Consider the following 14,749-nt stretch of genomic DNA (forward strand, 5'->3'; position numbering starts at 1 on the left):
ATAGGAACAAAAAGAGCTTTTCACACATAAAATAAAAAGTTTTCTTGCGTCCCTCTAACCCCAGAGTAAAAGAAATCCTGGGTTATCTTGTTTGTTATAATCAGATATTTCACACTGTACTTTCCTCAAACCTGGCTAAACCTTCTTATTTGCATATTTGCTCTGCCACTGAGCATAATGGGATACGAACAGCACAAAACTTTTTTAAATAAAAGCAGGGTTTAGAATGACGTGCAGCATGAAATGCCCCGGAGTCAGAATGTAAGCTTTATTGATTATGTTGTTGTATAACACTGTAGAACATGCTGGAGCTTCTGGAGGAAATGCCCAATGGCGCTCCACCCGATAAAGTCCGCAACTACATTTATCAGCTGATTAAAGCGATCCACTGGTGCCATAAGAATGAGATCGTACATCGAGGTAAAAGCAGCCGGAAGGCTTTGGAAGATGTTTTATTCAGTTACTGTATATATTCTGTGTGTCTATGTTTCCTCATTTAAGTCTAATTTGATTGTATTTCTTAAATCTTTACATTTGATGGAATGAGTTTCTGTGTTCCTTCGCAGACATCAAGCCTGAAAATCTTCTCATCAGCTCCAATGACATTCTGAAGCTGTGTGATTTTGGTAAGTGATAAGATGAAGATATCTCAATCTAGTCCAATAAACGTGACAATTTGTTGTCCCCCAAAAGACATTCGGGTTGGAGTTTGAGATCAAAAGATGGGTATTTGCTTCTAGATGTGTTAAACAACATAAAAAAACCTTTTATCAGACAGGAGTAAGTCTTGGAGTAAATGAAAGTAGTAACTTTTAATATTTGGTTGCTTGTGGTAACTTCATCAAGGCCGAGATTCATTGACATCACCAGATGGTTGGTTTTTACAGAGTTTGATTGTTTCAGTTTCTCCTTCCTGTCTCATCTTCAGGAGGTGAAATGCTGCTCATTTGGGTTAAGGTCTGCTAATTGACTTGGTCAGTCTTCCGCTTTTTTCCCCCTTTGTGTTGGAAATGTGTTTTGGATCATCGTCTTGCTCCACGATGAAGTTCTTTCCAGTTAGATTGGATGTATTTCTCTGTAAATTAGACTTCAGACATCTGAATTCATTCTGCTGCTATCATCATGAGTTACAGCATCAGTAAAGATTAGTGAGAATGTTCCAGAAGCAGCCATGCAAGCCAAAGCCATGACACTACTACCACCATGTTTCACAGATGAGCTCGTATGTTCTGGATCATAAAGAGATCCTTTCTTCCTTCACATTTTGGAGAGTTCTTCCTGCTGATGAGTGCTTTGCATCTTGTGGTCAGGTCTCTACATATCTACCCTTAAAGTCTTCTTCCAGTGATGGATTGTGGTACCTTCACTCTTCCATGTAGAGGTTATTTGTGATATCACTGACTGTAGTTTTGGATTTTTCCTTCAGAGCTCTCACAATGTTTTTGCCATCAGCTGTTGTTGTTGTTTTCCTTGGCCCAACCTCGTCAGTGTCTGTTGCTCAGTACACCAGAGCTTTCTTTCTTTTCCAGAACATTCTGAATTGTTAGGGATCTGTATTGGCTATACACAGTGTTTTCTCAGTTTTAAAATGGTTTGTTCTTCTTCCCATAGACAGCGTTCTGATCTTCATACTGGCTTTTAACAACAAATACAGCCTTCACAGGTGAAACTGAGACTAGATACTCAGTGCTATTTATTGCTTTAAACAGGACACGCCTGAATAGCGAGAAACATCTGTCAGTAACGCATACCTATATTTTTGCTTGCCTCAAAAGTGGGCTGTCTGATACAAAATGTAGATAGATCGATAGATAGATAGATAGATAGATAGATAGATAGATAGATAGATAGATAGATAGATAGATAGATAGATAATCTTAAACCCAAATGTCTTTGCTCTACAGAAAAAACAACTGAATTGCTCTTGCTGTTCCAATACTTTTGGATGCAACCGTATTTAATACTTCTACATGCCCCTGGACAGTCATAGTATTCTCACGAGTACCGCAGACTGACCTCACGAATACAGTGATTAACGCAACACACTGTACGCTTTGAATATGTTGAAGTGATATCATTTGATATTTAAAAGCCCACAAGTGTGAGAGTACTGCATGTGATGGTTCTCACCAAGACAATAATACCCCACCTGCTGGAAGATGAACATAATTGCCTGAAAAGTGAAAAGTCACGTATTATATGATTAGGCAGCTCAGTGAGTGCCATGGAGAATGCACATGAGTCACAGCAGACTTCTTTTGAAACACTTTTATTTTTAGCCCCGGCTCGATTAATCGAGTGTGAATATTCTACAGTCACGTTCACGTTACCCCTTCTCGTCTCTCCTTATCATAATAGTCCGATTATATGTTTATTTATTTATGTATAGTTCTTTTTCATAGTTTTTTGCTTTACATTGTCTAATGTTGACTGTACGCTAAATACACATAGGCAAAGACTCTAAAGACGCTAAAGACTGGCTGGAAACATTGATACGGAAAACACACACCATCCAGGATAGGGGTTTCTCGTGATCTGATGGGAGGTTTGTTGTGGGGTGCAGGGGATTGTGGGAAACTCTGATCGAAATGTCAGTCACATTAAGTTACATTTTAATAATAAACTTTTGTGGACACCAAACCATCACATGTGTATGTGTTATAATAAGCTCTAGTCTTCTGAGACGGCTTTGAAAACGTCCCATGAGTCGATTTCCATTCTGCTGGTGTACTGGAACACCAGTGTACTGGGAAAAAAGGTTAATACCCTCACGTTAGTTCTATTAATTCACCAGCACAGTGGTTGTTCCCAGTTGTTTTTCCCTCCGTAAATATCACCCTGTATTTTGTATTCTTGAAAAGTTGAAATGCCTTAAACTGCATATTACCTTAGACACCATCCTGTGTATAAACACAACGATACAAATGTCAGGTGTTAGTCATTAAGAGACACTTAAGGCACACTGTGTTTGGAGCGTAGACGTGTTACCATCTGGAGTACACGGTGTCATGGTGTCAGTGAAGCAAACAGCATGCGATACAACAGGTCATGTGACTGAACGGCTCAAAGGATCGACTGAGTAAATTCTGATGAAACCGGCATTTAGACCTTCCTGTAGATCTATATGTCAGGTTCCTCGACTTCCTCACTCTTCTTCACCATCCAGCTCTCTTTTTTTGTCTCTCATTCTGAATTTTCCCTCTTTCTAGGTTTCGCCCGGAATCTTTCGGAAGGCAGCGACGCAAACTACACAGAGTACGTGGCCACCAGGTGGTACCGATCTCCTGAGCTTCTTCTCGGGTGAGTGCCATGCAATTATTTCCCTCTTTTTCATTCTGAAAGGCGATTAAGCTCTGCAGTAGGATGTAGAAAAACAAATGACTGATTTCTGGTGAAGTGTGTCCCTCCACTCCCTGATGCCGCTAAGGTCCATAGATCTAAAGCTGCATCCCCATTACACACTATGCACTTACACTATGCACTAAAAGTCTATTGGATACATTTTAGAAGGCTTGTATCATCTGAAATGGAACACTAACAAGAAATATAAGTGAAACTACACAATCACACAATAGGGGCTACTTTTTTTTTTTTTTTTTTTAAATGGTTGTAAGAAATTATGAAGTGTCGTTGGCCGTAATGAAAATGTTTTCTTATCCAGCGTCAGCACCTGGTAGCCCCGTCCCTTTTTCACCTATGTAAGCAAAGCTACGAGTGTTGACTTAATGAAGCGTCCAATGTTCCATGTCTGAAGTGGAATTTTTAGTGTAAACACCTAACCTAACACCTGTTTACACTAGACACTGGTATGCACGAATTTGCAATTTGCACAAATATGCAAATTGGGACACGCTTTCTGTTTTCATTTTGTTGTAATAAACAGATTTCTTTTTGTGACAAAGCAGTTTTGTAGAAATCTAGAGGTAGATTTATATATAAAACGAGCTGGAGCTTTACATCATCGTTTCACAAGAAGAGCGAATATGGAACATGAAAAAATAGGATATAGTTTGGTTTATGGAAACGAAATTTCTAGATCATTCTGGAAGCTGAGAGATTTTTTAGCTGCTTATTGTTGTTTAGACTGATATTTTTGTGTGTGCCACCAGAGGAGATAGCATAGAGAGAGAGAGAGAGAGAGAGAGAGAGAGAGGGAATGCCACAACCGGTTTTTTCCCAAAAGTCTCGCCATTTAAATTCCGCCTACTCGAATGTTCTCACCCTCCCTCTCTTCGCATCTCCGAGCAGAGCTGTGTCTTTCAGTCTGATGTCTCAACTCTTCTCTCTCTCTCTCTCTCTCTCTCTCTCTCTCTCACTTTTTCTCCATCTCTCCCTCATCCTTCGTCCCTCCCCCGTCCTTTTGGCTCTTTCATCTCTCCGGTTGCCATTTCCTTTGACGACATAGCAAAAAAATGATTAATTTTCTAATATAGTAATAAGAGGCTTGTTTTTGCTCATCAGGCAATCAGTGAACGTGACTGTTGCAGTATTCATTGTTCTTATTTTCCGATCCTGACGAACTAATTTGTCTTCAATACGGCCCGATACGATAATTTGACAATTTAATATGTTTGCTAGTTGTAAATCGGAGGGCCTTAAAGCTCCAGCAGTCCTGCTTCAGCTCATTAAGCACCTGATAATTAGCTGATTATTTATTTAGGCAGGTGTTTAACAGCATATAAATCACAGAATGCACGAGCGTACAGACTCCAGGACCGGAACGGAGAAGCCGTGACGTAGAGAATAGTATTAATTTAGATGGAGTTTCAGATGAGGATTTTTCGATGATACAAGATGTTCTTGAATATGGAATAGTAACGGTTTGTTTTAAATACATTTTTTATCTTATTTTAATTTTGTTTCATTAGCAGATCATTTTGCTCATTTCGAGCATTTAATTCTAGAAAAAAAGCATGATCTGGCAGTAAAATGAGATCATTCATGCTTGAAATAATGATATCAAGCATTAGTAAAAGTTCTCCTTTACTCAAGATCCCTTCACCTTTTTTTGGGTGGTGACAATGTAGACTTTTTCCACAAATGTCTTCCAATAAATGTACATCTATTTATTATTAGTCATACAAGTTCACTTAGTAGAATGTGTGCGTTCATGTAAACCTGTGAAATAGATGTAAAGCTGGTATTTGTCTTTCTATCAGTCTGCTTGGCTGTGTCTCTCAGAGCTCCGTACGGAAAGGCCGTGGATATGTGGTCAGTGGGATGTATTCTGGGTGAGCTGAGTGATGGACAGCCTTTATTTCCGGGAGAAAGTGAGATCGATCAGCTCTTCACCATCCAGAAAGTGCTGGGGCCTCTGCCTCCTGAGCAGATGAAGCTCTTCTACAGCAACCCCCGCTTTGCTGGTCTCCGGGTAACAACTAACATTTTCTACTCTACTCTCCTCTCCTCTCCTCTACTCTACTCTGCTCTTCTCTACTTCTCTCCTCTCCTCTCCTTTCTCTTCTCCTCTCCTCTCCTCTCCTCTCCTCTACTTTCCTCTCCTCTCTCCTCTCCTCTCCTCTTCTCTTTTCTACTCCTCTTCTTTTCTCTTCTCTTCTCTTCTCTTCTCTTCTCTTCTCTTCTCTTCTCTTCTCTTCTCTTCTTGTCTCGTCTCTTTTCTTCTCTTCCCGTCTCTTCTCTTCTCTTCTCTTCTCTTCTCTTCTCTTCTCTTCTCTTCTCTTCTCGTCTTGTCTCTTCTCTTTTCTTCTTTTCTCTCCTTTGCTCTCCTCTTTCTTTCTTTTTTTCTTGTGCACTCTAATTCTCTATTCTCTTTTCATTTCCTCTCCACTCCTCTGTAATCATCTCTTTTCCTCTCCTCTCCTCTTCCCCTCCTCTATTCCTCTATTCCCGTCTTCTCTTCTCTCTATGCCTCTGTTTTCTTCCCCTCTCCTCTGTTTTCTTCCCCTCTTCTCTTCTCTTCTCTTCTCTTCTCTTCTCTTCTCTTCTCTTCTCTTCTCTTCTCTTCTCTTCTCAGGTGAATTGTATCTGTTCCAGCTGTGAATCAAAGATGAGAAATTGGCTTCTGCTTGCCCCTCAGAATTGCTTTAGCACTTGTCACACGCAGTCCATTTCTGTCTCCATCTTTTTCAATCTTACAAAAGACGAAATGAATAAAAAAAGGTTTAAGTAAACAACAGGGTGTTTCCTTTTATCTCATGCTCTCTTTTCTCCTCCTCATGTCTTTGTATCAAATGACACAGTTCCCTACAGTCAGTCATCCTCAGACCCTGGAGAGGAGATACTTAGGTATCATTAATGGACTCATGCTGGATCTTATGAAGGTAAGGCTTACACCATTTACTTAAGTTTAGTTCATCGATATTGGGAAGATCTTTATCAAGCATTTTTACTTATGTATCATATATTGCTGATTGGCCAGTAGGGGGTGGGCTATACATATTCAGTGGGATACAACACAGCATCTCATTATGCTAAAAAATATATATAGATATACATATACAGGGTCCAAATGTATGCACTACTGTTTAGGGTTAATCCAAAAAATGAAAAACCTTTCTGTGAAATGCCATAGAAATTGGTTTGGCAGTTACGATAACACCTGTGCACCAGTTCCACAGCTTCCACCCACACGGTTATAAATAGGTTTTCATAATTACTACATAATTATACAAATTTGGACCATTTATAGCTTGCTGTTTTTCTTTCTTTTAGCCAGCTTGTTGTGCTTAGCAGTTTTGCTTTGCTGTTCTAAATCTGATTCTGACTCCTGTTCAGAACCTGCTGCTGTTGAACCCGTCGGAGCGCTTTCTGACCGAGCAGTGTTTGAACCACCTCGTGTTCCAGGCACTGCGAGTGCTTGAGCGACCTGCGCCACCATCTCCCACGCCACCTCGCTCCTCCAAGAGGAAACCGTACCACGGGGACAACACCATTCCCAGCCGGTCAGCTAGCTCCACACTGTGACACATATTAGCATGTATTTATGTACTAATCAAAACTGTCCAGGTGACACTGTCCACTGAAGGTAAGCCAAACACGCAGTTTGCACTTAATAGGCTTTACTGAAAGTCAAGGAATTATGGCGATGTGATTATGTATGATATACAAGTCTTGATCTTTTGTAATCTTTTCTCTCCATTTCTCTTTCGGCAGAAGTAAGAGCTCTAGTCATCGTCGTTCTAACAGTAAAGACTGCTCGTCGCTGCCGCGCCATGAAGACTTGCGCCGGAGCACCGAAGGCTTCTTGAATGGCGGTGGAGTGCCCATGGGAGCCAGCTTGAGCCCTACACTGCATCCCAAGAGCTACCAGAGCCAGACGCTGAGCCGCTCGATCTCTTGCAGCAAAGAGCTGGCCAACAACAATCTGCCACATCTCTTGAGCCCCAAGGATGCCAAAGGCAAAACCGAGTTTGACTTCACTCTGGGGCCCAAGACCACTGGCGGGGTGGACATTTCCACTGGCAAGTACCTCAAATCGTCCAAACAAAACCGCCAGCCATCATCCTCTTTTCTGGAGGGCAAAACAAGCACTCTGCAGTCTAGCGATAAGCATGGGCGTCATGGTTACATGGAGAGCTCGCATGGCTCTATGCCCTCGTCCTCATCCTCCAAGAGCACCTCATCTTACCTTGGCCTGTCCAAAAGCCATGGCACTCTGAGTGACGCGAAGTCTGTTGGAAACCTGGCTGAGCCCCGCCTTCACTTAGAGGAGACCGTGCCCAGTTCGAGCTCTGGTTCCCGGTACTTCCCGACTAGCTGTTTGGACTTAAACGCCGCCCCTGCCAGCCCCCGAACAGAGCGGCACTCCGGCTCAGATCACCAGGGTCATAGCCCAGCAGGGCGCTCCAACCCTCGCATGGAGGGTGGCACCCTGGACTCGCACCACTCCTCAGGCCGCAAAAAATTACCCGAGGAAGCCAAAGTGCCAGATACTCTGGATCCCTCCATGGTGGCTGGAGCCGCAGGCGTGCACAATCACTCACTTTCTGCCCCCAACGAATCCTTCCCCTATGGCCTGGGCTATACCAGCCCCTTCTCGTCTCAGCAGCGCCCCCACAGGCACTCTATGTATGTGCGTCGTGAGCGCCACAGGACCCATGGTCAGGACACTGGGCTGTCAGTGGGCCAGGGTGCGCCAACACGTGCCAGCAGCCTACAGCTACTTTCCCCTCAGCTGCCTCACCGCACATTACCACGCCACCCAAATGGCTCTTCAAGAGAAGAGCTCAGCCAGGAACTCAGCAGGGTCAGACTCTCTGTTTGTCATTATTAATGTCTGTCTCTCTATCTGCTTGTCTGTCTTCCTACACAGTATGGACCACAAGTCCACTACAAAAAGTGTACAGATTTTATAATAGTTGTTTAGTTATCAGAAAACTTGATTTTATATGGAAGATGGAATACATGCTAATCTTACTTATCTGTATTTGGTGAAATTTCTGCTATAAAAAAAACTACCAAAAAACTTCTTTCAAATAGAATCTGACAAATGCTAGTGTATGTAGATACATACATGGACATTTGTTCCTTGCTAAGAGTTAGAGTGTCACTTAGTCACAGTCCTACTCATATCTCTGTTATAGATGACTAACCACAGTGTCATTTTCCTATTCAAGCTAGGATAATGAGCCAAGGCAGTACTTTGCCCTCTAATTGAAAATGATATCGTACTGTTAACCCAGTAAATGTCTCACAACTTCATGTCAGATAGTGCTAGGAACATAGTTGAAATACTGCTGGATTTACAAAACATGAGACCTCCAACCCCAAAGACAATAGGTTCTCCAAGGAATATAACCTTGATGGTTATTGCAGACTAACAGCAAATCATTATGCACCTTTTCCTGCTCTAATGATGATAAAGGCCAATACACTTCACATCGCACAGCAACAACAAGAGCATTAAAGCCACATAAAGCTCAATACGGCACCTCAAGCTACATTAATGGGTGTCACTATAAACCAAGAGCTCAATCAAGTTAAAAAATGCTGCAGTTAAGAACCTGGTGTAACCCAAATGCTGCTTTAAATTCCAGTAGCAAATTTCTGCAAAAAACTGCGTATTCTCCACTGAGAAAGATAAACAAGAAACACTAACCTTACGTGATGCTGACAAACTAGCGCATGCTTTTATAACTGCTATATTATAAAATGTTGCCAGCGGTCCTGCTGTGTCTTTAATGAAGCATCAGCGTGTTCAGAATGCAGCAGCATGTGCCGTTCCAGATAAAGAAAGTTAGAGCACATTACAGCAAGATATAGTGGCAAGCTATTAAGTTTTGCTTTGACTACAGGGCTACAGATGCGGCTCAGATGTCTCTTTGATTTGTATATCAGGGCTCAACCGTATATAATTTATCCTAACAAATGTCTGATGCTAAGGCTCCTTGATGAGATCAGCAGAAATTTGTCTCGAGTTTACCATATTTGTCATGGCAAAGGAAGATCATTACTGTGAAATAATAGTTACACATGTACATTTGAATTTGGCCATTCCTCTTGGCAAATAATTTTCAATTTTCCATGGACTCCAAAAGATATTACTGAGAAAACTTTATAAATAACAATGATAAGAAAGTTATGTGGGGGGAAAAGCAACTCGAATACTCTACTACACCTGACACTAGACCTAAAAGGTATGGTTAAAAAAATGAGTCTATCCCTGACCCTGTCCCCTAACCCTAAAACTTTACCCCTAACTCTTACCACAAGTCTAACCCTAATCCTGAGTCTAACCCTAACTCTGAGTCTAACTCTAACCCTCTTACCCTAACTTCGAGTCTAACCCTAACCTTCTAACCCTAACCCCATAACTAATTTTGATTAGTACTTGATGCAGGGCTTGCGGTTCCCAAACTTGTAATAGAGCCCTCACAGTTCAGTTCTTTTTTTTTTTGTGCGTGTGTGTTATGTATGTGTGTGTGTGTCCGTGTCCAGCACAGTTCAGTTCTCCTCTGAGATCAGATCTTGTTAAGGTGCTGGTGTATTGTTTTTCTAAAGCAACCCATTTTGCATCGCTGCTTTTGGCGAAAGCAGTGGCATACTCCAGAAAACATTATTGATTAAAATTATTGATCCTAGTCATGAATTGATGTAGCCAACCAAGAAAAACCTGAGTAGCAAATTGTACAACAACATCTGGTCCTCTGAAATGGGTGATTATGACTAAGGCCTTGATTGCAATTGGCTTTACATCATTGTGGTATAGGTATAAAAACCTTTCCGATGGACACAAAACATTTTGTCCTTATATTGTTTCATTGTATAGACTCAAAAAGGCTAAGACTGCTACTACCTATATAACAACACACTGCACAGAATGAATACATTCCTGATTTTTGTGTTTGTTTTAACAGAATGAACAGTCTCCGAAAGAGAAGCCTCACTCTCATGGCCCGATTAAGGACTCAACAAGGGACAACACTTCTTCCTACCACTCACAACGTGCCAAAAATGAGGTCTGAGTCTTAAGCTGCATTCTCCTCCAAACCCAATTTACACACAGTAAACAGACTATATCAAGACTATGTTGCTATTTTTACATTTACCAGATGCCCTCATCCAGGAGTGCTTTGTAGCCTTGAGTGTTTGGTGAAGAGGTTGGTGTTTAGTGATTTAGTTGTTTGGACAGCCAGGGGGAGTTTATTCCAACTTTTGGGTGCCAGGACATAGAAGACGGTGCATGTCTTCCTTGTACTTTGAGAGATGGTGGGTCCAGTGCAGCTTGGACAGTAGGAGAGTAGGGTGTTTTGAGTATGTTAAGTCATTAAGTGGGTTCCTGGAAGTTACAGGGAATGTAGAAATATGGTAGTGAAAGGAACATTGGAGGACCTGCTTGACCAAGTCAGTTTACTGATGTGAGGTGAGAAGGATAGTTGGTTGCCCAAGACTACCCCACAGTTCCCTTCATGACACATGCTCTGAGATCTGAGAGTTGTCCAGAGAGATCACAAGATCTTGGCATGAGCATGCAACTCCAGGGCTATGTACCAGCTCAGTCTTGCTAGGATTTAGTTTCAGCTGATGAGCTGCCATCCATGACTGCTAGACATGCTGAGATCCCTGCAGAAACATGAGTGACATGAGAGGATGAGTTGGGTGTCATCAGCATAGCAATGGGATGAAAACACATGAGAGGATATGACCCCACTAAAAGTGCAGGGACAGATGGAGAACAGAAGAGCACCCTATGCAAAGTCCATTGGGACACCGGTGTACGGTCTACCTTGCGCAGGTAGACCCTTCATAACTGGCCCTCCAGATTTATTTGTGCTACATATATTCACTTATATTTTTTTTGCTTTGACCGCCAGACAATAAAACTCCTGAAGCTTCTTGCAGTCTACTCTTCAAGTAAATATTACAAAGTCAGGTGCCTTACTTGGTGGAAGCATGTTGCTGTCAGTCCTCTGACATAGGTACAAAACCACTCTCAATTGATTGCATAGGCTATGCAGCTTCTTCAAATGGCATACTGCATTAGGTACCCCAGGATATATGGCATTAGGTGCTAGGGTATTTAATTAGACATGCAGGGCAATGCAGGATTTTGCAAATGCACACCCAAGTAACAAATAGATGCAACAGTTGAATGACGGTGATGAAATGACAAAAACATGGCAGCATGACCACGCCATAACTGAATTTTAAAATATTAATTTTCAGACCTACCTTTCCAGTGCATCAAACTTTTTCAAGTTGTTTTCCACCAGATATCAGGGGTCTCAGATCTTGCCCAAATGAGGAAATATGCATTGCTGGCGGAACCATAGTTTTACAATGTTCTGCATCAAGATGGCATGAAAAAGGACTACTATGGACAAGCCGAATTAAAAGACTTGGTGCTTTATTTTCTTTGCCCAGATTCCAAATGCTGTGAAATCTGTGTGATTCCTTACAGTTGCCGTTGCTATAACTAACCTTCAACCAATCATTTCTGCCTAGAATCATCTGCTTTCTGGGCTGGATGTTTTCCACAATGTCATCAGAGATGATTTCAAATTTTTCCAACACAGTGCACTATATATAGGGCATATGATATGAGAAAAGGTAGTGTGAAGCAAATTTATTTTTACTACATTCTGTTCTTCCATTGCTGAAGGTTGGGATGTACCACGATCCACATATGGAAGATGGAACCTCCTCCAAGGAGAACCGGATGATTTATAGTGATTCTATGCCACGCCGAGTGGGCAGCTTTTACCGAGGTATTCTGTAATATGGAGGGAGAATAAATCTCAAACTTTCAGTATGCTAATCATGTGAATGTAGATTTACTTTTTATATCCTATTAGTGCCCGGTTGAACGAGCTACTTACTATGTATTGGGTATTGTGTGTGTGTGTGCTCATGTATACCCTAGTTCCTTCTCCACGACCAGACAATTCCTTTCATGACAGTGCAGCTCAGAGCAGAGTTCCACCCGTATCGGCAGACAGCGCTGTCATGGCCAACCACTCCAAACGCCAGACAAACTTTGACCCCTGGTGAGTCCTCACTGTTAGCATGCCTGAATCAGCAGATATAAGTAGCACAGCATTTTCACATTTTTTTTCCAGAATCAGTTTCAGAAGAATGGGACATTGTCAATAATGATTTTGTCTCAAAAGTCTAGAAGCATCTCACACTATATATCTTTTGAATTTGATTACAGGAATAACTCGGAGGCGATGGTTCTGAACCCACCGGAGATTCCAAAACAGAAGGAAAAACAGGGTTTCTTTAGAGCAATAAAGAAGAAAAAGAAGAAGTCGCAACCAGTGAGCCTAACACTTTTCAGTTATTTACCAATCAACTAGATTCTGTCTGATAACCATTTAAACTATGCAGTGGTCTTGTGTAATTTAAATGGGAATCATAGCAGAGAATTAAACTCGGATAACTGAAAGAGAACATTATCTCGGTTGGACAAATGACAAATCAGTAGCTAGCCCGCAAAGCGAGTAAAAGCTCTACCGTGCTGCAAGTATCACAAGTATTTTTTTGAACCAGAATCTTTCTCTCGAAATGTTGTGGCTTTGTGTCATGCTAGAAGGACAATTATACAATGGCTTTGTGCTAGACTTTTTCTGATTCTAAAACGATCAGCTGTCAACCATACATGCTAATTAGTCTGACCGGGAAATATTGTTCTACTATCAAACTTCCGTCATGTTTCCCAGCTAGTGAGTGTAACACAGCAGGCGGTGGGATTTAGAAGCTCACTCTATAGTTACAACACCGAGGTTTATCACAAAAGCCCAAAGCACATTAAGTTTAGCTTCCATGCCAAAGGAAAAAATAAATAAATAATAAAAATTCTTTTCTCTAGCTCTTATAATATTATATAAGTAAAAAGCTAATTAGGCAGAAGATCTGTATGTCCAGTTCAACTGACTACTGATTTGTCCACCCAAGAAAAATCATGATGTAATAAATTTAAAATCTTAATGGGAACCGCTTAGCCTAACACCTAATGCTAATTTTCCGCCACTTTCAGTATTATTACAGAAAATTGGGAAACTTCCTATAACAGCTGCAAGGAGGATTGCTTTGTGTCTTTTATGTGTGTGCTGTCTCTCTGGGCCGCTTGGTATGTGTTTGTCTCTTAGCCAGCAGTGTACGTGTATGTGTTTGTAAGAAATATATACTAAATGAATAGTCCACGTTTCCTTTTGTCCAATCATCTTTCAATAAGCTTTCTAAACTATTCTTCACTTCTTAACTCCTTTAGCTCTTCTAATTTATACCAAATGAATGAAATCAGTGATAAATGGCTTGATGATGCATATGCACATGCAGCAAAATGGAGTCCTGCTAGTTAGCTAGTCAACCACAAGCTATACCAATCTGGGTTCAGCGAAAATACATTTTCTCTAAATATCTCTTAATATCATTTATAGGATTAGCGTTAATATCCTTAATAGCTGCATCATGTGATGCTAATTCTGGCCGGTAATACTCTAGTAGCCTTATAAGAAAGCAACTTTAGTTAAAGCTAATGCTAGTCTGTAATATTTTGTTAGCCTTAATAGAAAGCCACATTATCGAAAGCTAATGCTAGTCTGTGATATTCTCTTAATAAAAAGCCAGATTATCTAAAGCTAATGCTAGCATATGGTATACTATTATCCTTATTAGAACGCTACATTATGTAATGTTAATACTAATCTGTGATATTCTCTTAGCCTCAAGCCATATATAAAGCTAATGCTAACCTATGATATTCTGTGCCGTGTTTGGTTTTTATATCAGTTCTCATTTAATTTAATAATTTTAATTTATTTATTGGAGAAGCAATAAGCTAGCCTAATTTACTTACATGCTATGATCAGTAAAACGAATTCAGCTCAAACCCCTCAAACTCAGATCCAGATAAGGACATAATGGGGAATAATGTTTATAGCATTACCCCCAGTAGCCCCCTCACCCCACCCCCATACCCTCAGACTGTCATAAGCAGACCCAAGCAGTGTGTCTGTGATGGAAATCTGCCTCTCATCCAAAAAATGTGCTCTGTGTGCAAACTCCAAGCCATGGGTCCGTATGTTCATCTCATCTGCTGCTTTCTACAAAAAAAAACAACAACATGTCTGTCTCTTCCTGCAATGAGCCGCTGGCCTTTTTCTGCGTCTTATATTCCAGACGGAGGGCCGCGAGGGAAGGAACCCGAGCATCAAGAAAAGCCTTTTCCCCCTCTTTAACTCAAAGAATAGCTTAAAGCATAACTCCTCTGTGCTTCCTGTCCTTGCTCAGCCCATGGTACAGCACTCATGGAACCGTCCCACTTCACATCATTTGCATTGTTGAC

General features: G+C 41.2%; 1 protein-coding gene across 2 annotated transcripts in view; it reads left to right on the forward strand.

Annotated features, from left to right (window-relative positions):
- The window catches only part of cdkl5 (cyclin dependent kinase like 5), a 43,647-nt gene that overhangs the window by 25,824 nt on the left and 3,074 nt on the right, over positions 1 to 14,749 (forward strand). Inside the window, exons 6-17 of one of the 2 annotated variants that reach the window (XM_058382166.1) lie at positions 300 to 420; positions 567 to 626; positions 3,210 to 3,300; positions 5,182 to 5,371; positions 6,201 to 6,281; positions 6,736 to 6,902; positions 7,114 to 8,206; positions 10,317 to 10,418; positions 12,062 to 12,167; positions 12,323 to 12,446; positions 12,614 to 12,719; positions 14,584 to 14,700. In XM_058382166.1, the coding sequence (XP_058238149.1) occupies positions 300 to 420; positions 567 to 626; positions 3,210 to 3,300; positions 5,182 to 5,371; positions 6,201 to 6,281; positions 6,736 to 6,902; positions 7,114 to 8,206; positions 10,317 to 10,418; positions 12,062 to 12,167; positions 12,323 to 12,446; positions 12,614 to 12,719; positions 14,584 to 14,700 (2,358 nt within the window). The remainder of the gene's footprint in view (positions 1 to 299; positions 421 to 566; positions 627 to 3,209; positions 3,301 to 5,181; positions 5,372 to 6,200; positions 6,282 to 6,735; positions 6,903 to 7,113; positions 8,207 to 10,316; positions 10,419 to 12,061; positions 12,168 to 12,322; positions 12,447 to 12,613; positions 12,720 to 14,583; positions 14,701 to 14,749) is intronic. The other variant, XM_058382167.1, reaches the window with a different exon arrangement.

The sequence above is a fragment of the Hemibagrus wyckioides genome, linkage group LG27 (genome assembly GCF_019097595.1).
Source record: "Hemibagrus wyckioides isolate EC202008001 linkage group LG27, SWU_Hwy_1.0, whole genome shotgun sequence".
NCBI classification, from domain to species: Eukaryota; Metazoa; Chordata; class Actinopteri; order Siluriformes; family Bagridae; genus Hemibagrus; species Hemibagrus wyckioides.